We start from the raw sequence: 27,090 nt of genomic DNA, 5'->3' as shown, positions 1-27,090 counted from the left end.
TTGACATGGGTTGCACAGTAGAAGAAACAGGGTTTGCATGAAGGTGACAGAGGTCAGAGATGCTGCCATTCCCTCTGGTGAATCTGAGGTGTCTCAATGCACATTTTTGTACACAAGAATAAGCAAACTGGTATTTCAAAGGGCCTTTAGTGTGGGAGCTGGACATGCAGCCAACTGACAGAGCGTGTCCTGTTAGTGGGCAGGAGCGAGGTAGCACCACTACACAGAGCTGCCTGTGATTCAGAGGGGAAAATGTTATCACAGTGAAGACGTAAACAGAAACGTTCCACGGCTTCTCTGCAGGGAAGTGGGACACAAACACATAAAGCTCACTGTACCTACGGCTGCATTTAAGCCAATGTCCACTAACATGGAAATGAAGTCACCTTTGATCATTGATTGACAGTACTGAAGCTATTGTATCAGTGAGGGAGACACAGGTGTGCTAACACTCAGCCTTTCTCCTTTCCTTTGGGCAAAATGTGCAATATCATGTGTTTTCTCAGCAGCTGGCTGCATCCACCAACACACCATGACAAACATTGAGTGTTACTAAGATCTAAAATTAGGCAGCAGTGTTTGTGTTGATACTCAGCTGAACTGAGGTCATATATTCAAAGGGCTCTTTGAAACCTTAAGGCTTGGGTGTGAACATTCTCGCTGCTGTATCTGAAGCTGCCCAAATGTAGCAACAGCTAAGCTCATTTGTTTACTGAGAACCAATGGCCTTAATACCCATAGGTGACATATTATTATACAGTGAATGTGTGGATATATACAGTATCACAAAGTCAGTGTGTTGAATATTGTTTACTGCATCAGGGGAGAACATGTGTAATAGCACATGAAAGAGGGCCCATTCAAAAATATGAAGAACATTCTCAGTTTCTTGCTGTTGTACTTTTTAACATCATTTATTTTGGTCCACACAAAATAAATTCCATGCAAAATTTATTCCAAAAGGTAATAGATTAATAGTCCTCATTGCTATCATCCCTAGAAACATATCCATCAGAGGAAATTAATGGTTTTCAGTGTGTAAGGTAAGTGTTTTTTCCATTGTTTGTGATGTGATGGTGTTTTTGGAGACATAATATCCTCTGAGGCGCCGGCTGTCACCAAGGAAGGAGGGTGCCCACCTGATGACCCAAATTAAGTGATTAGCCCCTAACATCAGACTTTGACATTGTCATTATCAGTGTTTATTCAAACCCTAATGGTTCGTACAGTGGCCCATTACTTTATTTACACTGACACTGGGCCGGCCCAAACATATCTATTAGCATCGGCTGGAGGGGTGGTCCTACACAAAAGGCACAGACAGCAAAGCATTCATTAATTTCCGATAATGACACTTGGCCGACCCAATTATTTCTCTCCCAGCACAGCACCAAACTTCACCTAAAGCAAGGACCAGTGCCAACAATACGTATATTACAATATTTACAAACCGTAAAACTGTCTTTGTGTGCCTGTTCTGTCGTTTAGCATTAGCGATAGTCGGCTACAGGCTAAGCTACACGCATTCGCTTGTGTTTCATTTGCATGTATGTGTATATATACACAAAGCGCTCTCTATCCCTGTAAAAAACCACACCTGATTTGGAAAATTGCTTTGGACGACGATATAGCAGCTATAGCTTTTACCCGACCGCGGAATGAGTGGTTCTAAATCTAAAACCAGCAACACATCTAGTTGCCCAGTTAGACGTGGTGGTGCGCCTACTTTAGCTAGCAAACTTGCTAAAATGGTGACACTTTAATAACGAGCCAGCTGGTTTTGGATCTGGAGAAGCAACAAGTCTCGCTTCGGCGCGACATGTATGCATTATTCCAGGAGTCGATTAAACCGCTACAGACCTCGGTCGACGCACTTCACGAGACTGTGACTCACTCGCTGCTGCAGAATCCCTGGCTGGGGATAACTTTGAGTGCCTGACAACCACTGAAAAAACTGTGAAGTTGCTGCAGAATAAGTCTCTTCAGGACCACTTTGATGATCTTGAAAACAGGGTCGGGAGGTAAACCCACACTCCTATAATTATCAAACTCCATTGAAGACCCTAATGGTCCATTTGTAATAATGTCTGCTAAGCTACGTGGCATGCCTGTGTTTATGCACCAACATGGGATGACAATACCTCTGCTCTTTATAAAGAACGCATTCAGCTTCAGTCCAAATTTGACTTCTTATCAACAAGTAAAACACAAAAGCAGTTATTCCTGGCTAAACAACACTTTTTTGAGACTGTGGATAAAGCGGGAAGGCTATTAGCACATCAGGCACGAGCAGCTACACTATCCAGACTGATCCCACAGAGATTAATAAGATATTTTGTTCTTTCTCCTCTGACCTTTCCTCAGTGTCCCTCAGACGTTTGGGGCGGAGATAACCCTCTGGATAAGATTGTTTTCCCTAATATAGACGAGGATTTGTGTAAGGAGCAAGGAGCAATCCAATCTCTATCAAGGAGGTACAGGAGGCAATTATGACGCTTCAGAACAGTGAAACTCCAGGCCCTGATTGGTTCATTGTTGAGTTTTCTTAAGCTATTTTCTGCCCCTATTGCACCAGCCCTTGAGAAAATGTATGACGAGTCCTTCACTGAGGGAAGCCTGCCCTCCACTCTGTCGGAGGCCTCAATTTGTCTCCTGCTTAAGAGTGATAAAGACCCGCTTCTTTGTGGCAGCTATAAGCTCCTTTCCCTCGTGAATGTTGACCTTAAAATCCTGCCCCATTTCCTCTTTTTATGGAGGAACCAGACAGGGCTGCCCTCTTTCCCACCACTTACAGTGGTATGCAAACGTTTGGGCACCCCTGTAAATTTTCATGATTTTCCTTTATAAATCATTGGTTGTTATATCATATAAGAGACAAACACAGTGATATTTGAGAAGTGAAATAAAGTTTATATGATTTACAGAAAGTATGCAAGAATTATTTAAACAAAATTAGGCATGTGCATAAATTTAGGCACCACAAAAGAAAAATTAACTAAATATTTTGTGCATCCTCCTTTTGCAGAAATAACAGCCTCTAAATGCTTCCTATAGCTTCCAATTAGAGTCTGGATTCTGGCGAAAGGTATTTTGGACCATTCTTCTTTACAAAACATCTCCAGTTCAGTCAGGTTTGATGGACAGCCCGCTTTAAATCACACGACAAATTTTCAATAATATTCAGGTCTGGGGACTGATATGACCATTCCAGAACGTTGTATTTGTTCCTCTGCCTTAGTAGATTTTGAGCAGTGTTTAGGGTCGTTGTCTTATTGAAAGATCCAGCCTCGACACAACTTCAACTTTGTCACTGATTCCTGGACATTGTTCTCCAGAATCTGGTGATATTGATGGGAATCCATGCGACCCTCAACTTTAACAAGATTCCCAGTCCCTGCACTGGCCACACAGCCCCACAGCATGATGGAACCACCACCAATTTTTTGTGTTTTTCTTGGAAGGCTGTGTTGTTTTTCCACCATGCATAACGCCCCATGTTTTGCCCAAATAACTATATTTTAGTTTCACCAGTCCATAGCACCTTATTCAAAAATGAAGCTGGCTTGTCCAAATGTGCTTTAGCATTCCTCAAGCGACTCTGTTTGTGGCGGGTGAAGAGAAAAGGCTTTTTTCTGCATTACTCTTCCATACAGCATCTCCTTGTGTAAAGTGGGCTGAATAGTGGAACGATGCACAGTGACACCATCTGCAGCAAGATGATGTTGTAGGTCTTTGAAGCTGGTCTGTGGGTTGACTGTGACTGTTCTCACCATCCTTTGCCTCTGCTGATCTGAGATTTTTCTTGGTCTGCCACTTAGGGCCTTAACTAGAACTGTGCCTGTGGTCTTCCAATTCCTCACAATGTTCCTTACAGTTGAAACTGAGAGCTTAAATCTCTGAGATAGCTTTCTGTAGCCTAACCCTAAACCATGATGTTGAACAATCATTGTTTTCAGGTCATTTGAGAGTTGTTTTGAGGCTCCCATGTTGCCACTCTTCAGAGAGGAGAAACACTTACAATTGGCCTCCTTAAATACCCTTTCTCATGATTGGATTCACCCGTGTATGGAGGTCAAGGATCGCTGAGGTTACCAAACCAATTTTGAGTTCCAATAATTAGTGCTAAAGGTATTGAAATCAATAAAATGACAAGGGTGCCTACATTTATGCACATGATTAATTTTGTTTAAATAATTCTTGCACACTTTCTGTAAATCATATTAACTTTATTTGACTTCTTAAATATCACTGTGTTTGTCTCCCATATGATATATTTAACTGAAATTTCCTTTATAAAGGAAAATCCTGCGTCAGGAGGGTGGGTTTGAGGGCATCACCTGAGCTGGGAAGGTACATAAATTATCACTGTATGCTGGCGATCTCCTTTTGTATATGTCCAATACAGCTGCCTCTCTCCCCATGGTTCTCAGTATTTTTGATAAATTCAGATCCTATTCAGGTTATAAACTTAATTTCCACAAGAGTGAACTTCTTCCCCTCAACTCAAAATATACCCGACCTTTTTTTCCCCTACAGATGGATTTAAATATTTGGGGGTGTTTTCTACCAATTCAATAAATCGGCTCTCCTCTCTTTTAGAAGTGTAAACTAGACACATGGTCTGCTCTCCCATAAATTGTTTTTTAAATCACTCGATCAATGAATAAGGTGGTGGCAAAAAACAGAAGATACCCACATCAGAAGATTAGTGCTGCAACTCCTTGGTGGCCCAACTATTACACTATTACTGGTCCTATAACATTCATGAACGTTTATACTGGATTAACAACACAGCAGATGATATGATGTGCCCTGTATGGGAACTTTCATCCTCTAAACTCTCTCTCCACTCCCTGGTTTGTGCTCAACTCCCTTTGAGTGCCTCTAACTTTCCCTCAAACCCATTGGTAATGAACTCTGTTAGAATTTGGATTCCTATTAGAAAGGGTCTGGGCCTTCATAGGGCCTCAGACTTTTCCCCCATTGTAAACAATCACCTATTTTTGCCCTCATGGACGGATTTAACCTTTTGGACTTGGTACTTAAGGACCTTTATAACCAAGAAACTTCTGTGTCCTTTTCTGAGCTCTCAAAGAACTTACCGACTTACCGAATTCCCACCTATTTCATTTCTTTCAGATAAGACATTTTTTGGAATCAGAACCCCACATTTCTTGGTCATTCCCCGGAAACACTAGTCGACTCTTGATCCTGAAAAAAGGCGGCTAACTTCTAGCATTTACAGCCCGTTGTCTGGTCTCAGGGAAGCAAGAGCTGGAAATCACACTGCCTGATGATTATTGGCAACAATGTTTACAGTTGATTCACTCCTTCAATTTGTGCAAGACACGGCCTAGGGTAAAGTTGTGCACAAAGCGCACTACACAAATTTGAGGCTACCTGGGATTTACACCCATGTGAGTGACTCGTGTCATAGGTGCAAACAATCTCCAGCCGACCATTCTGACATGTTTTGGTTCCGTCTCTGGTGTGAAATCTTCAAAAAATTTAGCACGGCATGTGATGACTTGAAATTGCTTCCAATAAAGAAAGTCAGTAACCCCCCCCCAAAAAAAAACATCTTTAACATCCACAAACTCACAACAAAGCCCAGAAGACGGGAGCACAGATTGTGGCGCATGAACTTAGTCACACAAGCTTGTACCTCTTTGTTGATTCTGCATTCTTATAGGATGAAGAACAAATGATTGTTTTAGTGTTTTTCTTGGTATAGAACATGAGAAATTGTTTTATTTACACACACACACACACCCTACGTTATGGTGTCTACATCCAGCCTGTTATTTCATTTTCAAAACAATGCATTAACCTGTTTCTTCCTGAGTAACTGAGGGTTAAATCTGCACATCAAATGAATAAGTTATAATTATTGATAATTCATTTTTAAGAGTTTGTTCGGTTTGTATTTTTATTTTGTTAAAAATGATTTAATGACAATGACAGGAATGTTGTTTCCCTTTAGGCTTTGTTTCTCAGTAGGTTAAATGTTTTATTGTCTTGAGCACCCCCTGCTGGTCTTAAACTTAAACAGTATTTTACAAACCAATTCACAGTACAACAATACCACTTGAAATGCTTGTATGTTCCCAGTCACCAAAATACAGGCCTTGACTTGATCACATCTGCCAAAAGTGATTGCTCCTTCCTTAATAACTTAATTGTTATTCTTGATAGTTATATTTGACAGATTGTCGCCCAACTTCATTCACTTTTATGTTTGAATGTTTTGTAAAAAGTAAATACACTTAAAGGTAGAAAGAAACTGAAGATAAAATAATTGTGTTTTTTGTAATTTTTAAAAAAAATATATAATCACTTGATTGAATATCAGCCGTTTTGGACCATCATGTTTTTATAGCAGCCTACATTGGACAAACTAAACATATTTAGAGTTTTGGTGTTAGATGAAGTCTACATACATTCTCCAACACACTTGGGATATAAGGGTGAAGTGCAACATGCAACTTCACCACTAAATGTAGCTACATTTTACACACTGTACCTTTCAAATACAGGTTTTCCTCTTCCAACTTTGATAAAACACTGACAAAATTCAGCTGTATTTGCCAAAAAGTGATACCATACCTAAAAACATTTGTTTCTGACTCAAAATGACTTATTGACTGACCTAATCACTTTTATATTACATTCTGTATTTCCTAAAAATACGAGAGATGGTCTGATCCGTCAGACCATTAGACCACTCGGTGCTAATATTTTTGGAAAATTTTTTCCCTTTGACAGACAGGACAGTATTGCATGAGGAAGAGGGGGGCAGATGTGTAAGGAACAAAAGTCAAATTGAATCCAGGTCCAAGACCAACAGATATATCCTGTATCCATAGGTCTATGATTTCTTAGGAATGTTTAAACCTTTATGTCACCATTAGTCATTATGCACGAAAATGATGATGCCGCCATGTCATAAAAAGAGCTATTGTGTTAGTTTGGTTTCTAAATCCTGCATTGAGATTTAACTCAGTGACACAAACTAACCGCATGAGGCAAAGGTAGACCAGCAGCTCCTGCGTCCACATGAGCTAAAATCACTGATTTTCTCGATGGACTTTGGTGCAGGAGAGTGAGCTGCATACAAAATTCAGTTTCCAGTCAGAAACATCTAAGAATTAAGCAGGTGTCAAATTGAATAAGTGGCAAAAATCTGTTTAAACTTGTGTCCCCACTAACAGTCATGATTTCAGTGTTCTCACAGTGCAGTCAGTGCTAACTATGTGTCGGTACCTCTGACAAACACACTTCAATACTCTCTGAAATGAATGCAAATCTTGACAGAAATTATGAACTGATTGGACACCCACAACAGAAGGAGAAAAGATAAATGCTATTTATTTTCCGGAAGCAATTTCAGGCTAACAAATAATGTGTAAAAGTTCTACCCTAGCAAATAAACGATTAAAACTCATGGTTCTGAAATCACTGCTGTTCCAACTCATGAATCTGATCCAGTGTTGTGTAAAATGTTGTGTTAAACTGCATCATCAATGAAAAGTGTTTGTTTTATCTCTATGGATGAAAAGCTTGTTATTTCAGAGTAAACCAGGGCCTCATACTGGTTTCTTTCCTCCACGCCGCAGTGGCAGCAGGTGTTACAGATGCAACACTGTCCAAAAATCTCCAAAAATGATCATCAAGATCAGATTTATATTATTCTGGTTCCATCTCAGTTTAGCCAGTCCAGATCATCGTCATCCTCATCATCACCAAACAAAGGGGCAGGAGGGGGGCAGCCCTTCAAACTCTGCACACAAGCCACACAGATGGAAAAATCAGTGTTGGACTGATGGATACACAAACCTTTTTATTGACTTAGTAAACATGGAGACAAAAGACAAAAGATGGGAGCTGATTGGACTCTACAGATCCTTCCTTACCAGCTCCTCCTCCTCATCCTCGCTGGCTGCTGTGGGACATTTGACGGGAGTAGTGATCTGGAAAAATGGCTCAGTGCCATTTTCCTCGCTAATCCCCCCAGGCAAGCTGAGAGAATAGCAGAGACAGGGCAGGGGTGGGAGGGGCATAAACAAGGAAGGTGGTTGAAGCAACACACGGTTAGTTCACAGAAACACAGGTGTGTGTAAGTGTGTGTGTAAACATATACTGTATGATGTTGCTGCAGCTAACACTTATTTTCATAATCGATTCATCGGTTGATTATTTGCATGTAAGTGATCATTTGGTCCAGAAACGTTAACCAGTGTTTAATATTTTATTTGTTATGAAGCAAAGAAAACCAAAAATAGTCACATTTAAAAACCCAGAAAATGTGTTCCAATTAAAAAAATCTTTCAAACCAAAGAATCAATTATGAAATTAGTTGACGATTAATTTAGTTATCTTTTAATAATCAATTAATCGTGCCAGTCCAGTGACATGTGATGTATATTATATAATGCTGCAGCACTTCACTCTGCGTTCTGGAACCAGTGGAGAGTGTATTTTCTTAACTTTATAAAGAACGTGAATCTGTCGGTGCCAATACTCACTGTGAGCTGTTCTGCAGTGGATCAGGTGGTGGAGGTGGGTTGGACGGAGGTCCAAAAATATTCTGAGAGGCATCATCCATCTTTTCTTCATGTGCCATGCTCTTGTCGTCCACCTCGTTGCTCACTGCAGCGGTGTCTTGTCCATCCTCAGGAGGTAAACTCTGTTGTGGATGTGCAGACTCTGGATCAGCGTCTCTGGACGTTGTCTTGGAACACTTTTCCTGCTCCTGCTGTCTGTCAGATTCTGCTGCTGCTGCTGTGTCCTGCTGTGTCTGAAGCTCACTCGAGGAAGCTGGGTGGAGATCAGTGGATAGTAACACCCTGATCTGGCTTTGTGTTTCGCTCTCACCAGCTGTCTCTTCATCTTTTGACTCAGTTACTATCTCTTCATCTTTTGACTCAGTTACTGTCTCTTCATCTTTTGACTCAGTTACTTTCGCTTCATCTTTTGACTCAGTTACTGTCTCTTCATCTTTTGACTCAGTTACTGTCTCTTCATCTTTTGACTCAGTTACTATCTCTTCATCTTTTAACTCAGTTATTATCTCTTCCTCCTTTTCCTGTGATACTTTCTGATTCGTCTGGGTCTCAGTGTTGTGATGAGAATCCATCTCGGCCACATGCTCTCCCTCCTCCTCTTTGCCTTCCTCTCTGACTCGTCCCTCTCCATTAACATGTACATTTTCATCAGGTTGCTCCTCTGTGTGTGTCACATTGTCACTTTCTTCCTCCTCCTCTTCCCTCTTAGGCCGGGACGAAGACGCCCTTGTGCCACTGAGCAGCTCCAGAGTGACATTCTTGGGAAAGGAAAAATGTATATGATTAAGAAATTCACCCAAAATTTGCACATATTCTGCTGTAGAAACAAACCATTGACTGCTGTTTAGGCAAAAGCTACTTAATAAAGCACTATTTATTATATAGCACGTTAATTGGATAATAGACTATAGATTTTCATAGCCCGAGCAGTGTGTATGGAGCACTTACTTTAATGGTGGTGACAATCACTGCCAGAACAGCCTGGCCAGAGTAAGACTCACTGAGGTCAAACTCCCCACGCAGCGAATGAAACACTCCATTCATGACGCGTTTCACCTGCAATTACACGCAGCAGCTTTCAATTTCAAGCTTAGAAACGATGAGTCATGTATAAAACTAAAAAACAAGGGCCAGTCAATTGATCACAGAGCAGTTAACACAGTGGTGTATTTTCCTTTGTTAATTAAGTTGTATGTTGTTAAAACTGTGTTTCCCAATCCTGAGGCCTCATGTATGAAGCTTTCATATGCACAAAAGAAGTTTCGATGCAAAGTTTGGGATTTATAAACACAAGCTTGACGTGAAACGTGCAGTCCCACGCATACACACATAAACGGGAAAGGTGAAACTGCAAAAAGAAAAATGCAAAAACTGTGTAAAATAAATTCAAATAGTGATGCTCATAACAAGATTTTGTTTGCACACAAATAAATCAAATCTAAAAAAAATGAATACACGATATCTGTTATTGCAAGATAACATTTAAATAAATGATGTAACTATTAAATACTTTGTGGTGATTATATTGTGCTTCTTGTGATTGTTTTTTTATTGTGAAGAATGTTGCAACAGTAATTAGAAAACGTGCTTTTCTAATCAAGGGAATAACTACATTACTGTCGTTATTGTGCAGCCTGTCTGTCATCAAATATGGATAAAAAAGATGTAGTCACAATTCACAATGATGCAAAATAGTTGATCCATTTCTGCTGGAGGAAGAAAGACAAATGGGAGTTTCAGAGGATGATTTTTAGAGCCCAGTAAGATCTGCTGGTCAATGATGATTGTGATTCAGTTCCTGTCCTGTTGGATCTCTGTGCAACACTGATGCAGTGTCAGATATGGCAATTACTGTACGTACAAATAATATTCAACATAACAACCCACTTACAATGTCTCCAAGTGTATGGTTAAGTGCGGACGTTACCTGAAGCTCGTAAAAGCTGCACTGGTCCACAGGGGCCTCTGCTCTGTATGTTTTGGACTGTAGATGTTTAGATGAGCTTGAAACACTAGTCACTAACACATTGTTAATTGTATGTCAGTTATCAGTTGAATGAGTGTCAACTGATTATTTGTTGACATGTTACTGAATAAATGTTGATTATTAATAGAGAGACAAACTAAAGTGTTTCCCTGTGTTTCTACAGTAGGAAAATGGACAAACCATTGAGTTGTGTGTGCGTGCGTGTGTGCGTGTGTGTGTGTACCTCTGCTGCAGTGTCTCCTGACCCCTCCTGCTCTGTCAGTTTCTTCTCCAGCTCAGTCACTTTTCTTTCAAGCTTCTCTCTTGTCGTTACTCCTTGTTTCTCCAGTGCTGTGTACTTAAATAGAACAACACTTTGTTAGTCTAAGGAATGAATAACTAAAGTAAATTCAAACAAGGCCTTAAAAGGTTCCAGGAAGGTGACATCATTCCATCAGTGATGACTGGACACCTATCTTACTTTTTCCTGAAGTGCCTGCAGTTCTTCCATCTGCTCACGCTGCTGTGACAAACTTTGCTCCTCCGATTCTCTCGACTGCTTCAGAAGAGTAAACTGTTGAGAGGAAAAGAAGAACCACACTACATTCTCACTCTATGACCAAATAGACTTAATTAAAAAAAAGATTTGTTTTACAATCCACGTCATATCCAACGTAAGGATTCAAAAATAATCTGTATCAGATTTAGGAAATGACATATTCATGTAAAATTGAAGTTTTATCGTGCAGTTATTAATACGATGACGTTTATGATCTTAAAGTCATGAAGTTTGCGGTTTCTGTGTGTGCACACATCACATGCCTTCTCATTTGACCAATTATTTTAGTATTTAGTTATTTTTCTTTTCTCTTTATTTCTTTTTGATTGCCTTTATTTTGTTTATTATATGTGAATATATGTGGATGCAAAATAGTATGTACAGCTGTAAAGGGAAATTATCCTGTATAAAAATGAACATATTGTACTGTACTATTATACAATTTTTACTGTGAGAACTGATCATCCATCAAAATTTCTTCTGCCTGTGAACTGTAGTGTCTGCTGCTTCTGCAAGACACACCAGTGGATTCCTTCTTTTTAAGAATGTAAAAAATTGTTGATTGCCTGCTGTTATTGCTCTCTGATGGTTTATGTTGTTTTCTCAGTGGAATCATGGCCTTCTTCACTTGCATTGACAACTCTTTGGAACGTCATATTAAAAATTTTAAGTGAAAAGCCACCAAACACAAATTCAACACTTGAATCATTCTGCAGACCTTAATCTACTTGCTCTTTTTAGCTGAAAATGGACAATAATGTATAAAAAATGCTTATAATTGCTCAAAGTGATTTTTTGTTCAATCCTTTAAATTAAAGCTGAGAGTCAACAACCAAATGACGCACTTTAAATTAAAGTGCGGGAACTTGAGACGAGTGTGTGTGTGTGTGTGTGTGTGTGTACCTTTTCCTGGAGATGGCTCAGCTTGTCCTGCAAAGCGTCTCTCTGCTCTGTGAGCTCAGACAAATCTCTCCTGTGCTGCTCTTTGGAGGTCATCAACATCTGCTCACACTTCCTCTTCCAGTCCTCCTCAAGCTCGGCCTGCAGCTGAGACAACTGCCACACACACATCATAATATAATTCTGCAATACTAATGTGTTGAACACTTGCAGAAAATGCCCTTTCACCTCTAATTCAACAGATATATCAGTGACAAAAGGCTGATTGTCGTTCTACAGTATTTTTTTTCATATGACTCAACCTGTTCAGATGTAGCTTGGTCAGTGCTGGCCCTGGCCTTGCGGAGTTGAGATCGCAGGCTGTTCAGCTCCTGCTGGTTGCTCCTGCGAAGCTCCTCCACCTCTTCGTCTCGATGCTGGCGCTCAACCTGCCACTTTTTCTTCCTTTCCAAAAGTGTCTTAAAGAGAGAGAATATCACACTCAGAATATAAAGGCTCAAGGACCTTTTTTGTTTTGCAATTTATTAAAAACTGAAATGTCCTGTGTGGCCACATGGGGGAGCAGTGGAATCCCAGTATGCAGTGGTCTGGATATTTGGATAAGACAATAAATAAAAGTTATTCATTGTTAGTCTTTCATTCTGGGACAACTCACAGTAATATAACATTTAATGCACAATATATAACATGGGTAAAATATGGAGAAGCACTGTAAGGTATAAATATTTAGTGCAGACACAATTATCCTTGCTTCTGTGTGCAGTGCCCTTTCAATGACGGATGGACAAAAACAAGTACGTACTCGTTCTAGAGCTTCTTTATCAGTCTTCAGGTCCTGCAGCTCTTCATCCAGACCGTTGACCCTCAGCTCCATCTCTTTGCGTCTCTGCTTCTCAGAGCGGTACTGAGCCTGAGCCCTCTCTGCCGTCTCCTTCAGCTCTGTATCATAGAAACACAGCTTCGTTAGACCTGTGTTTATATGATGCCAACATGATCTCAAACAACTGGATTAGATGGTTGATTATATGGAACTAGGGCTGCAACTTGCAATTATTTTTTATTATTGATTAACCTGACAATTATTCTCCCAATATGTAATTCATCCATCCATCTACTACCACGTTATCCTCCACATGAGGGTGCTGTGCCAATCTCAGCTGACATAGGGCGATAGGTGGGGTGCACCCTTGTCCAATTTACCTAATCCACAAATCTGCATGACTTATGACTGTGGGAGGAAACCACTACAAAGTACCTACTGAACGTGGGCGGAGTCATCACTGCATGGCTGCATGAGACTTTGTTTTCCACGCAACACACTCACACACAAATTAATTAAAAGTATTTGTTCAGTACTTCCTCCATGACCGGAGCAACCACAGAAACCAAAAATGTGTCCCACATTAGAAACTGAAAACAAAGTTGTTGTTTTTTTTGTTGTTGTTTTTTTTAATAAAAAACCTTACGTGTGCCCACTGCTTGATTCTAAAGAGTACTACATAAATAGGCGCTTAGGAGATGGAAGCATACATTTCAAGCATGTAATTACAGTTTGAAGACAAACGTCACAACCCTGTTGGAAATAATATTACATTTTGAATAAAAATGGCGGGTCTATGAGCCACATACCTGAACTACCTGAAAATACAGATATTATCAAAAAGGCTTAAGAAATAAGGGCACAATTTTGTTTTAAAATGACTTCAACCATAGTTACAATGAACACAAACACAGACTACATTCAGACCTGGTAACATCCTTCCTAAGAGGTGTAAAATGACTGTGAAGCTGTGTCCTTTGGATGGATTTACATTCAGTTCACACATGCAAAAATAGGTGGTACTATGTTTTCCCTAAATGAGCAACAAATGATTTGTGATCAGTCACAAATTAACACAATTGTTCAGGAGCAGCCAGGCTCTGTTACCTAAGTGATGTTGTGGAAGGTCACAGGTCATACACCATGACAAGACTAAGTACAGCAACTTATTTGTGAGAGCATTCTTACTTAATAGCTTTACACAGCAGCACTCATGGAATAATGTTTATATCTTGGTCTGAGGCCCAGCTGTAATATGTCCAAGGCACACATGTATGGAAGCTCTGCACTAGAACCTTATCAACAGTTATCAATGTTGTGTATATTATTTAATTAAAGACAATGAAAGTCTAGCAATAATTTGTTTTTGTTGATATTAAAGTTGCATCTGAGGTCACTGATATTCATGCAGAATATCATATGATCCAACACTGAAGGAATGATGAATGAACAGGTCTTGTTTTTCTGCAAGTGTATGTATTCTCACCCCTGGTTTTGTGGGTTATAAAATATAAATTAATGAATTAGTCTAAACATTAGACAATCAAATGTTTCAATAAAATTGAATTTTAACCCTGATTTACCCCAAAACCTTTGAATTTCCCTGTATTCTTAATTGGCAATTCTAACTTAATAATGGTTCAGAAAGGCCTACAGAAGTCACATTATTTTTTAATAAATTACATGACTTGCAGATTTGTTATATTTCACTATTGTTTAAAAAAAACTTTTTTATATAGTTAAATAAAAGAACATTAAAACAAACCTTCCAGCTGTGTTTCCAAGGATGTGATGCATTGACAATGGTTCTCATTGTCCAGCAGCACTGAACTCAATTTACTCTGCAGCTCCATAGCCTTCTGTTGGTGAGATGTTGCTTCTAACTGCAGCTGAGACAGTCGTGCTGTGGACGAAGCCAGATCCTCTGTCAGACGAACCTTAAGGAGCAAAGGAGTAAAAAAAAGTAAGTGGTGAGAGGAGTGGAATCATCACTGCCTGTCAATGTTACAGCAAAGCCCAGGCCACAGACAGAGAGTGGAACAGACACGGCCTGGATGAACGGCTACTGGTGACATTAGTGTGAACAGCATGGCCCTGTGGAAGAATAATGAGTAATAACGGATGAAGACAGAAAGAGAAATGGGAAAAGGATTTGTTTGTTTGTTTGTTACAATGTCAATGAAGCGTGATATTATTCCAGTTAGAGTTGGGTCAAATAGTAGTTGCACACATCATTTTCTGCAGCATGTTTTGAAGTAGGCAACTATGACAGGGAGATGATCAGATCTTTACTTCCAGATTTCGCTCCAAGGTAAATGTAGAACGGCAGAGGCCATTTTCATTGTGAAATTATTTTAGGCACAGAGAGCAACTTTATCTTCCCAAGTTTACATTGTGACACATTTCATTAAAAAACTGAGGAGCAATGTTGGATTTGCTTGCTCAAAACCAAATATGCTAATGCTAATGTGTCATTTTCCTTATTCTGCAGATACTTTTTGACCCTGAACTGGTAGCCGTGCACAAAGAATACAAGCTCACCTGGCCAGAGCCCAGGTCCTGAGACAGAGCAGGCTGAGAAGAGAGAGCAGTAAATGCTAGATAATCCTCAGTGACAATTAACCGAGCAGAGAGCAAGTGGCAGAGAGTGGAGCATTTAGTATTAGTAACAAAAAACAGAAGTGCATATCAGTATCCAATCATACAGCTGTTTTATTATTAATTAAATGTATTCTTTTTCTCTTTTTTTTTTTATTTATTTTATTATTATTATTTCTTTCTTTTTTTTTTTTAAAGGTCAAACTGTTTAGGATTGGGGACGTAAATATATATTTAAATGTCTTCATTATTTGTTATCACTAGACATTTTCCATTACCTCAGAATCACCCTTTAATATAACACAGGTCCTCGACATAAAGCACCATGTTTGTTAGTTGCAGGATGCAACTTCAGCCCTGGGTGACACACACTGGTCCGTTAAATGATGAGAGGTTCACAATTTTTACAAGAAAGGAAATATTTTGGGGAAACCCTAAATAATAGGGTAGGTATTTCTCTTGGAATCATTTTGACTATGAATTGTTTATTAGGAAGTACTCTGAATCACTTCAGATTACACAAAGGAAATGTATTCACTATTGCAAAATATAGGCCTATATCATTAATGACCAATCTGGAAACTATTCATGCACCGACTCAATGTCAGCAGGCATAACAGTTTAATAAATGTACCATCCCCATCTGTGAGTGACATCTTAAATGCCAAGAGAGACCTGGCACGCATCCAACTAAAATAACATGAAAACACCAACAAATAAAATCCAAAGTCTTTTACTCGTCTGCTTGTGTTCTTTTCTCCATCCACACTTTCATCTTTGTTTTGTCTCACTTTCTCTTTTCCCTCAACTCCCACCACTACAGAGCACTGTATACAGATTATTCCTCAAGACTGGTCCAGTCAGTTTTCTAAAACTCCACACTGGGGGAAGCAAGGTCTCATGGCTGCTAAAAAAAACATATTCACTAAGGCAATATCAGACTAAGGCAATAGTTAGAGTTTCTATTGAGTGTCTGTGGGAATATTAATGATTCCATTTCAGTCACCCACCTTGTCCTGTTCAGCCTGCAGTAATCTGGCCTGGTTGTGTTCACTGGTGGACTTTAAGGAGTCATTCCTCTGCTCCTGCAGCAGGTTACTCTGCTCCACATATCTGGACAAGGACAACACTTCCACACTATGTCCACCTCAAACACCGACAAACTGAAAACTTTCTCCGTTATTTTTAAATCTTCTGACTCACCTCTGGTTCTGGTTTATAAGATCCCCAATCTTGCGGTTTTGCTCCTCAATGCGAGAGCTTTTCTCAAAGATTTCCTTTTTTAAACATTCATTTTCCTAAAAACAAAAACAGAGAACAATTTTCTAATAAAAATCCTGAGTGCTCTGAAAAATTAAACAAGATGATCATTTTTTACTCAGTTAAAAGGGATGACTAAACTAAAATTGAGTAGGACAGCATGTAAACACAAAAAACAGTGTGTACCCCCTGGTGGGCCTGGATAGTACTGCAGTTAATTTACAGTTTTAATAAAAAAATCTGAAAATATCTGACCAGTGCCAGACTTTCAGAATTTGTAAATGGTTAATGTTCAGAATTATTTCGATGTATACCTGCATGATTCTTTGGATGCTGTGCATGATCATAGTGGTTTCCATCGACATGTTAGACACACCCACGGAAAGACTTCCCTGTCTTTGAAGATCATCTATCTATTGAAGTAAAAAAACAACATTATCTAAGTCCTTTCTTTTAAAGGTGCTTGATAAACACATTCTTGTCCATGTGATTTATACCTTTGAGGCCAGTTGATCCACTTTATCTGTTACTTTACCGACAGCTAACCGGATTTCTGTATTGTGCTGTCGTGCTTCCGTCATTAAGAAGGAATTCACATCACTGGAGCCTGGTGAACAAACAGCACGATCATACAATCATAAACAATGAAACAGTGGAATTCTGTGTGAAATACAATAGATTTGACATTCAGTCTCAGGATTCTGACAGTAGATAGAATTAATTCAGTACAAGGTGGTAGCACACATGCAAAGTCACAGCCATTATGTGTGTATGGATTATTTGCCTTTTCATTATTATTATTATTACATAATAATCATTTTTATAGTATGATGTAGAAAAGCACATTGCAATATGTAAAGTAATACTAATCACTGTCTCTCGAGCAGCTATAGTTTTACCAATTTTTTAAACACTATATTTTACCCAAATTCCATCACTCAATTTAAACGGTTTACCAAAGTTTGGCCCCTACAGTGACCATAGGGCCAGGTAATGAGGCTCTTACTTCAGGTCATCCCTATTTAAAAACTTCCAAATCAATCCAGGTCTGCAAAACACTTTTTTTCTCATTCAAAAAACATTCAAACATTCAACCAACCATTCAAAATGGGAACCCTGGTATTAGTAAAAGACTATATTATTAATAGTCTTCTGGTTTGAAGGCTCTTACCCATGTATGGGACAGTTTGAGCAGGGAAGACCTGGCCAACAGGCTGCAGCTGAGATGGAGCCACAGAGGTCTGTGTGTAGGAGTAGGGCTATGAAAAAACATAATGCACTGACATTACCAGCTTTGCTTTTTCTTGTTAAACATGCATACTGACCATGTGCTCGTAAAAAAACGTGGTGAACACTTACCTGAAAAGCATGACAGTTTCCCGACAACCCAGGCAGTGCAGCCACAGTGGTCATGACAGGAAGTAAGGTAGAAGGTGGCGCAGTGTGAGAATGAGGATGTACTGCAGGAGAAACGACACAATACAAGTCATTTACCAAGAAATACTGGACATCGTCAGTGGTCATTGTGTCTGTTGTAATTCACAAATGATATAAAGAGGTAGAAGAAGCTGACCCTGTGGTGCAGCAGGAGGAGCAGTGGAGATCTGCACTGGAGATGATGCAACAGGCTGATCCTTCACTCTGCTACCAGTGGTGTCCTGGAGATCGATGCAAAAACGCAGATTCGGATGTGCGACACAAAGGACTGCACAGTTTAGTTATCAGTCCTCTATCCCAGTCGAACAGTAGACATCAAAACAAACTAAAATAAGCCTGGCTTCATGCATCATACCTTGTGTCACTTCTCAGTTTTTGTGACTAGAATTGTTTTCATGAGAAGATGATATAATGTGCAGCCCCTCGTTGCAGGTCCCACATGCAGTTGTAAGTGACAGTCTATGCATAAATGTCTTGGCTAAAAATCTAAACATAGAAAACCTTGTTGAAAATCCCACCTCGAGCTCAGAGTCACTGGATTCAGGCTGGCTGCTCACTCCCGTCAGAAAGGGCAACATGGGCTGTCCCATCTTTGCCATGCGAGAAATCAGCTTGGCTTTAGTGGCATCTGGATTCTGAAGGTTGAAAAGAAAATCACACCACACATAATGCTAAACAACTTTAAACAACAAAATGAACTACTGAATTCTTTATGTAGAAGAAACATGCAGTGAGGGATCTTACTGCCAGCTGTTCACTAAGAGAGTTTGACTTTGCACGGAGTGGAGGCTCCCTGCAAAAAAAAAAAAAGAAATGTCCGAGATAACACCAGACATTTAAGTAAAAAAAAAAGAAGGACAATGTTATTCACCACTTCCTGCGGATAATAACTTACCCCGCTCTGCCTTGACCTTGTGCAGTAGTCTGTACTGCAGGTTCTGGGGTCAGGTTCTCCACACTGGGGGCTGGGGACGGAGCAGGAGAGGGAGCAGCAGAGCTGAGACTGGCCCGGTCAGAACCACTGTCCTTGGAAAACTTCACCTATAGCACAAAATGAGCAGAAGAAGCTTCACTTCCCACTTCATCAACGGAAAAACAGAGAAATAACTGAAGTATTCATGTGATAAAAATCTGATTATGAAATAAAGTGAGTGTACCCGCCGAAGTTCTGCTTCAAAAATAAGAGTGCTATCAGGCGGGATACGGTTAGGGACTCCTTTAGATCCATAAGCTAAGTGTGGGGGGATGACAATGAGACGGTGGCCTGCCTTCTTCATGCCCAGCATCCCTTCCTCCCAACCCTGCTTACACACGGGAGGAAAATTAGGAAATAACATATGATGTTAACAAGATACAGTCATGATATGTTTAGTGTATTTAGCTTAGTGTTCACATATAAATGCATAAATGCGCACGTGTGTGTATATAAATATGTATATACATATACAAATTATATGTATGTATCTATCTATCTATATATATATATATATATATATATATATATATATATATATATATATATATATATATATATATATATATATATATATATATATATAGATACATACACATATAATGTTTTAAACATGTTAGTAAACAGGAAACACTGGGGGACACTGAAAGAGAGCACACAAACACACACAAGTCAGGGAGGGCAAGAGAGAAAATTCAAACTCACATGGAGAGAGAGATATCTCACCTTGATCACTTTTCCAGCTCCAATTTTCAGTCGCAGCAACTTGTCTTTGTTCTGGTTGGTGTCAAACATCTGAAGTGGTAAGTGAGATCTAATGAGTTTCGCATTGCACGTCAAGAAAGAACTTGAGACAAAACAATGATATTGATTAGTAACAGTGAAGGTGCGTCTGACCAGTCCGAAGGTATGGTTCTGCAGGAGCCAGCCTGTGTACACCACCTCCAGAGAGTCTCCATGCTCCACCCCCTGGCCTTCTCCAGGACTCAGATCCTGAACCACCACAGAATCTAAACACGCTGCACTGTTCACTTTTGCCAAACACACCTGGGGCACACGAAAAGGAAATGAAGTCATCTGATGCAATAGAATGTGTCACATGTGTATCCAGTGAAGGTCAGACTGATAAAGAGGTTTAGTAGATCAATGTAGACTGGTGAATGATTACATAGCCACTCTGTAGGTCAGTATCAGTGTCACTCACCTCTTTGCAGAAGTCCAATGAAGCTTTCTCTGATTCGAACATCAGGGACCAGTTCTGCCTCTGGTCATCATAAAAAGTGCAGTAATAGTTTGGTTGTACCTGCGGGAGCGACAGAATGTGGTCCAGACCAAATCAGGAACAATCAGTACATTGAATGTCACAAGTTATGTTTGTTTACACAACGGCTTTGATGATTAAATGATTAATAAATGATTATTAAATTAATTGCCAACTGAGTGTTTTCTTTGTTATTAATAAAAAAATGTTATTTACTTCTTAAATGTGAATATTTACTTCTTTGTTCCTGTTTGATAGTAAACTGGACACAAATTGATGATGTCAACCATTTTGAGGCTTAAGAAACACTGAATTGAGTGCAACTCTTTGGACCAAACAACTTATTAATTAATTGAGAAGATTTTCAATAGTTTCATAGTTATTAACACAGCAACGTTTCCTAAAGTCTACAGGTTGTACTCCCAAACACAATCTATATTGTGATGAACTTTGGTATAATGAGGAAAACATTGACAGACTACTATAAACTTTTATTATTCAATATATCTGTCTGTTCATCATATTATATCGTACAAATCATTAGTTGCTTGCTTTCATTCATTTATTTTAAAACCACAGTCATGTTAACAGTGGGTCCCTGAAGACCCCGGGTGGGAACAAGAGCCTTTGTGCATGGAGTTTGCATGTTCTCCCTGTGTGTGTTGACTGTGAGTGTATGGCTGTTTGTCTCTGTAGGGGACCTGTAATGATCTGGCCAACTGTCCAGGATGTACCCTGCCTTTTACCCTATCCTTTTACCCTATGTCAGCTGGGAGTGGCACCAGTGCCCCTGTGATGTGTGGATTTCACATCCACATGAAAGGCACTGCTGTGATGCTTTGATGTTTGTCATCGCTCCTTGTGTCTCTACTCACTGTGAGAACAAAGCCTGGATGAATCTTGGCAGTGGCCACTTGTTTCTGTTGGCTCAAGTACAGTAGTAGCTTGTACTGCAAAAAAAGAGGAGTTTTATTCATACAAAGCATAAAAAGTCCAAGTGGTATTCTCAGTGACCAATCAGCACAGCTCTTACCTCTTTAGTTGTGTGGTTCCCCAGTGCGGCTGCTCCCAGCTTCCCCTGCTTCACATACTGTCCATTAATACTGCGAGACAAAAATGGCAGAGAGGCTTATCTATGGACTTGACCATTAGATGATTTGGTAGACTGTGGATTAGCATATAGTTCAGGTTTATTGAAGTGTGGTTGCATGAGTCTTACAGCCGCAGGCCTGCGCCCTTCTCTTAAACCTGTGGGCATGTTTTCAGAGATGCAAAGTTGTCTAAGTGGCTCTTCGCCTGCCAATGGTTAGAATCTTTGTGTGGACAGGACCATGACTGGTGTGGCACTTGATTTTGTATTTCTGGGTCAACAGGTTTTTTTCCATTTAACATTTCAACATTTATGCACCACGCTTGGTACTTTTTTTTGTGTTCTGAGAAGCACAAGGTGAGGGAGCTGTTCCTTTATGTATTTTGGTTTTCTTTTAAACTGAATAGGCTTATATTAGGCAGGGATATTGTTTCATTGATTTTATTCAGAAAATTTGATTTTAGTCACTTAATAAAAGACACAACCAATAAAACCTAAGCCTTCTTAAGTTTCCATTATCTTAAAAATGTGTTTTACAGCTTTATTTCACTGTTAGACTCTTCTGACTAGACACTAAAGGTTTTTTCTCCCCCAACCTGAATCCATATATAAAATTACTGTTTACAGCTAAAAGGAACTAGGAACTTCTGTTCAAGTGCTGCCTATTTGGTATGTCTTTGGATAAAAGCGTCTGCTAAATGACATGTAATGTAATGTAATGTAATGTTAGTGTAACTTAGCACAATACTTTAGAGCAATAGTTGTATGCACTAAAATCACAAAATAATACATTTGAGCTTAGGTATGGTAGCAGTGGATCAAAAAGTGCTGTGTGTCATAAACACTACATATTATAAATGAAATACATGGAATCTACATAATCATATTAAAAGTCACTTCTTTCTTTTTAAGCCTCATTATTTGTGTTATAGAAGAATCGGACCATATTTATAGGCAATTTCATTGTTTCCTTTAACATTAAAAAGCCAAGGAAATCAACCAAGTATTGTCTTTAATCAAAGGTAATAACTGTAATTTAAGCATCTAATATAAATTATAAACAGTAGATGTTTTGGTGTATTTACAATATATTGTCTAACACTTTTGACAAGCACAAACATCTCATGAGCTCAGAGTTCAAAAATATTGTTATATCTCAATTATATGGGATGTAGCCTAAAAATATCAAGATATTATTTATAAACAGCCAGTGTTAATGTGACCATACCTCATTTAAGCACACTTCAAAATACATGAACTATTGCTTTACAGAAAAGTTTTCTTAATGCTAGTTTTTAAATTAGGTCAAAGAGTACTTGATTCAGTTCACATTATAAAACTCTGTGCTCACTATCTGAAGGCTTGGACTGCTGTGGCCAATAACACTGCTGGAGCTCTGGATGGAGGAGGGGGTAGTTTCTGTGAGGCTGGTGCTGTAAATACACAAAGTTATGCACTTCATTTCCACACCAAAATGAAATCTTAATTGTTGTCTCTCTTTTTAATACTCTTACCTGTGTTGGAGCTCTTTCTAGGCTGTTTGGGAGCTGTATACTGAAATGACTCATTCCCCTGATTGGACTGCTGGTCTAGTCCAAACAGAGATGCCAACTTAGCCCTGCAAAAAGAATGACAGGAACAAATGTCTTTAGGGGCATGTCTGGGTTAGCATGCATAGAACTGTCTTGGTAGAATTCCTGTCTATTTTAATGATCAATCATTCGTTTTTGAGTGGGTCTGATAAAATAAAGCATGTTCTATGATGTTATAGCTTCTTAAATCCAAACACTTTCTGGTTCCGTTGCTACTTTATTATAATGACATATAACATTTGGGGATCAAAGAGTAAACACTGGTCAACATTTTGACATTAAATGGACAAAAATGTATTATAAAATATAAGTAGAAACTCATGAGTGATTGAGCCTAATGGTTTTTTTTAGAACCAGGGTTTACAATTTAGAATGGAACATTGAACACAATGCACAGGTTATATGTATAATTTTCTTAACAGGAGTTAATAAAGAAGAGCTGGTTGCCATCAATGGCGAGTCAGAAATGTTATTAATGCTGATGATAACTCATAGGATGAGCGACTTGTGTGTATCTGTGCGTGTACACAACTAGGTCACAGCATGACACTAACACAAAGAAGAGGTGTCCTCAAAAGTTTCAGAAGTGAATTCTACTGCTCACAAGACATGGCCGATAAATGCTTCTTGACCCCACTCTCTCCTGCTCTGCTGCTGTATACACACAAAGGCTCCCTCAGTCAGATCTGATAGTATTGCTTGACAGAACACATGTTCACATGAAGGATGTGGCATACAAATCGTTTTACATTGTTTTTGTTCAGACCAAACACAGGCAGAATAATAACATCAAATAAAATACATGAGTACAAAAAACAATCGCCAAAAGTTACGCAGCGCAGCTTCCAGGGTTAGAACCAAACATCATATATTTATACTGCTAAATTTGTCTACAGGATCTCAGGCTCTATCTCAGTGGATTTCGTCTGTGACAAACAAACTAACTTCATCCACAATCATGAGGCATAAAAATAAGACTTTGGCATCATAGTAACATTTAAGTCAAGAGTAATATTTCTGAAAAGCATCTGCCCTGCTGCCTTGTACTGACCCCTGAAACTCCTTCCACTGGTAAACACTGGTATCTCCCAGAATGGACATGTTGAAGGCCTTAAGGCCCTCATCTCCAGTTGTAAGGAAGTGGGATGAGGAGGAGCCACCAGTTTGCATGTGTTATTTAAAATCCTTCTGGTCTTGCCAATGCTTCTGATCTCCAGTGCTCCTACCCTGGGCCACCCTGATCTCTGATCCATCGGCTGAAGTCATACCACAGTGCTACATTCAGCAGAAAAAAGTGAGGTGCTCTGACTTGGGCAGAGATGGACTGTAGCAGATGCCTTCACCCTTACTCCTTTAACAAAGAGCATGTGAGAGGAATTAGCTGCCAGATCACTCCTCCCACTCGGCCAGATCCTACACTGGCTGCTAAGTCATGCAGTGCCACAAAGCACCGCTCGATAGTCAGTCTGAGAATGCGACAAAGCTGTACCTGATTTTCATTTCATAAAAAAACACAATGTCAATGGCAAAGGCTGTGTTCCATTTAGGCAATATAACAAAGCACACATGTTTTACCATCATGTGTCATTTTACTACTTTGGTCCAGTTAAATCTCAGGACTGCAGTAAACTGAGGCTAGTTAATTACATCAGGATGCATAACAACCTTGTGACATTCAGGTCCACAATGCAGTATGCCCTTTCCCTAAAGAGAAGTTAAGGTGCAAACGGAACAGAGAACCAAAACAAGGAGAAGAACTGAGCTATGATTTTTTTTATATACAACCACGGCACTGTTTCAGTTAACCCAAAATGACTCTTAACATTTACTGTAGTACATAGAAGAATAAGGTTGAGCATGCACATACAACATTTGCGAAGGTAAGTGACAACAAATGAGGTGTAAGAGGTTATAACATTATCATTTTCCGAAAGTAGCATATTGGTTGTCTACATAAAAATGCAAAGGTGGCATTTTGAGATTTTCCCACTCTGGGACCCATTTTCAAAAAATAACATTTCAATCCTCCAAAAACACAGTTTCAGTGAGATGAAAACCCTGATAGTATTGTCATGTGGACAGCCTCTTAAGCACACTGAAACCCCTCTTCATTCATATTACATGGGTCTAATGACAATATAAGCTGTTCTTAGACATAAACTCCAGAGAACTGGGTTCACACTTTCTCTGGAGGTTCCCATTTACGCAGTGGATGTTTGTCTGTGTCAGGTCATCCAGGTGAGGAACATTTGCATTTTCACCAACAGCCTCTCTGAACAATCTCTTGTCTCAAGTATGAAAGGAACATGCACTCAGTGAGAAGTAACAGTTTTATGGGAACCCCCTTTAATTGTGTGACCTGCAATGTCATTAAGCATGAAATCCCTTAAACTTGTTCCATTGTCACAAACTGGTTTCTATGGAGTTGTTCATGATGTTGAGCATCTGCCTCACACTGAGTTTTCCTGGGGCTCCAAAGTCTCCAATCCCAGCCCTTGTGGGCAAAGAAACTCAAAGAACCTGATCAGATCAGGCAGCTTCATTTGTTAAGTAAGTAAGTAATAAAAAAGCATGTCTCACAGCAGGCCTTCATCACAGCAGCCATTTAAACTATAGATATACACCGTGAACAGAACCTTTATTATTGAAGGTTATGTGCACAACTTTAGAGGTGATTTGAAACTGCTGTGTTTACCTACTATCAAAATGACATCAGTGACAAAGGCCTGTTGTGAGACTAAAGTAGTTATTTTATCAGTCCTAACTTTTATTTACAATCTTTGTCTCTAAACTCTCCATCATTCATATCCAGCGGGACAATAAGTACACAATGACCAGCAAGCAGGTCAATATCATGAGAGATCCCATCATTCTGCAGTGGTTTACAAGAATAACAGACATTTAAAAACCACAACACAAGCAAATAGGATGGACTATGTCGCCCAGGACTTAAACAAAAATGTCTAACCTACAGTCAAAGACGTTTTATCATATATGTTGTGAAATGTAGCTCATGAACGAGCACACCTAACCAAGGCTGTATTGTGCAAGCTAGTTAGCTCACAAGCTAAGAGAGATAGCTTGATGGGCAAATGAGACGTACGCACCCTCCCGATGGAGACAAGAAATCTCTGTCTTCGTCGTCGCCGCCGAACATACTTCTTCAGGTCGAAGCCTATTTATTCTTCAATAAAACAAAGGCAACAAGGACTGGGATGTTTCTCGGTGTGTCTGTTGAACGCTAGTTCCTGGTTGTGGTGACATCAGCTGACTTTCCACATGACCCTGTGTCAGTTTCCATCATAACCACGAGAGGGCGAAACGGCACCAAACATAATGAATGGAACAAAAAAGGAGGTAAAACCAAACGATAATAAAATATCCTCAAAGGAAGTCGAAATTATGAGAAAAAAGTCGAAATAATGAGATAAAAAGTAATAATTGTGAGAAAAAAGTCGAAATAATAAGATAAAAAGTCATAATTATGAGACAAAATGTCATAATAATGAGATAAAAAGCCATAATTATGAGATAAAAAGTCATAATTATGAGACAAAAAGTCATAATAATGAGATACAAAAGTCGAAATTGTGAGACAAAAAAGCCATAATTATAAGATAAAACGTCAAAATTATGAGATAAAACGTCAAAATTATGAGATAAAAAGTTATTACATGTTTTAAAATATTAGGACAAAGCAGATTTTTGCTATTTATTTGTCGGAGACTGACATCGTGACACAGATGACGGTGTGGAGCTGTGTCCATTTCCTTCTGGCCAGCCCCTGGGTTTACTGTCAGGTAGAGTTGTCAAAGGGTCAGTGGGTTCGGGGCCCCTTTTTTCCGCTCATAAAACACATTTCTTGCAAATTATTGCAAAATTCTTGTAAATAATATGTTGTTTGTTGTGAATCATCGCTGTTCACGTGTGGTGAAGAGTAAATCTGGCTGCCTGCTTGGTTGAGAGAGGCAGACTTGACACATGCAGGTGTAGCCCCCGACACTTCGGGCATGTTAGTTTAATTTTTGGAGCGCTTTTATGATACCCAGCGTGAACTGGAGGGGGCTAAT

General features: G+C 39.3%; 1 protein-coding gene across 3 annotated transcripts; it reads right to left on the bottom strand.

The window, feature by feature from the left end:
• Positions 1-7,348: 7,348 nt before the first annotated feature.
• Positions 7,349-26,293, bottom strand: fkbp15b (FKBP prolyl isomerase family member 15b). 3 transcript variants are annotated; one of them, XM_044026368.1, is made up of 30 exons: positions 26,128-26,293; positions 22,943-23,046; positions 22,780-22,861; positions 21,372-21,441; positions 21,214-21,288; positions 20,282-20,380; positions 19,975-20,124; positions 19,804-19,872; positions 19,262-19,405; positions 19,000-19,145; positions 18,849-18,897; positions 18,623-18,739; positions 18,241-18,325; positions 18,027-18,127; positions 17,839-17,926; positions 17,165-17,274; positions 16,982-17,080; positions 16,611-16,705; positions 16,418-16,520; positions 15,351-15,383; positions 14,575-14,746; positions 12,792-12,928; positions 12,292-12,447; positions 11,993-12,145; positions 11,012-11,104; positions 10,775-10,888; positions 9,513-9,620; positions 8,526-9,322; positions 7,914-8,019; positions 7,349-7,780 (listed from the first exon to the last, which is right to left on the bottom strand). In XM_044026368.1, the coding sequence occupies exons 1-30, from the start codon at positions 26,175-26,177 to the stop codon at positions 7,703-7,705; spliced, it is 3,783 nt and encodes a 1,260-aa protein (XP_043882303.1). In that variant the 5' UTR covers positions 26,178-26,293; the 3' UTR covers positions 7,349-7,702. The 3 variants fall into 3 exon arrangements, with proteins under 3 accessions (XP_043882303.1, XP_043882304.1, XP_043882305.1); XM_044026369.1 differs by lacking the exon at positions 15,351-15,383; XM_044026370.1 differs by lacking the exon at positions 7,914-8,019 and having other exon boundaries at positions 7,712-7,780.
• Positions 26,294-27,090: the final 797 nt, after the last annotated feature.

Source organism: Solea senegalensis, linkage group LG5 (assembly GCF_019176455.1).
Source record: "Solea senegalensis isolate Sse05_10M linkage group LG5, IFAPA_SoseM_1, whole genome shotgun sequence".
In the NCBI taxonomy this organism is placed as follows: Eukaryota; Metazoa; Chordata; class Actinopteri; order Pleuronectiformes; family Soleidae; genus Solea; species Solea senegalensis.
The sequence above is the reverse complement of the archived record's forward strand: the minus strand, read 5'-3'. Positions and strand labels throughout refer to the sequence as shown.

What these genes read in the sequence shown, in the direction of transcription:
- fkbp15b (XM_044026368.1), bottom strand. Translation starts at nt 26,177, where the DNA reads ATGTTCGGCGGCGACGACGAAGACAGAGATTTCTTGTCTCCATCGGGA. An exon ending in TTCTTGTCTCCATCGGGAGG is followed by an intron (nt 23,047 to 26,127) that starts GTGCGTACGTCT and finishes TTCTTTTTGCAG; the next exon opens with GGCTAAGTTGGCATCTCTGT. An exon ending in TCCTCCTGCTGCACCACAGG is followed by an intron (nt 18,128 to 18,240) that starts GTCAGCTTCTTC and finishes TTTCTCCTGCAG; the next exon opens with TACATCCTCATTCTCACACT.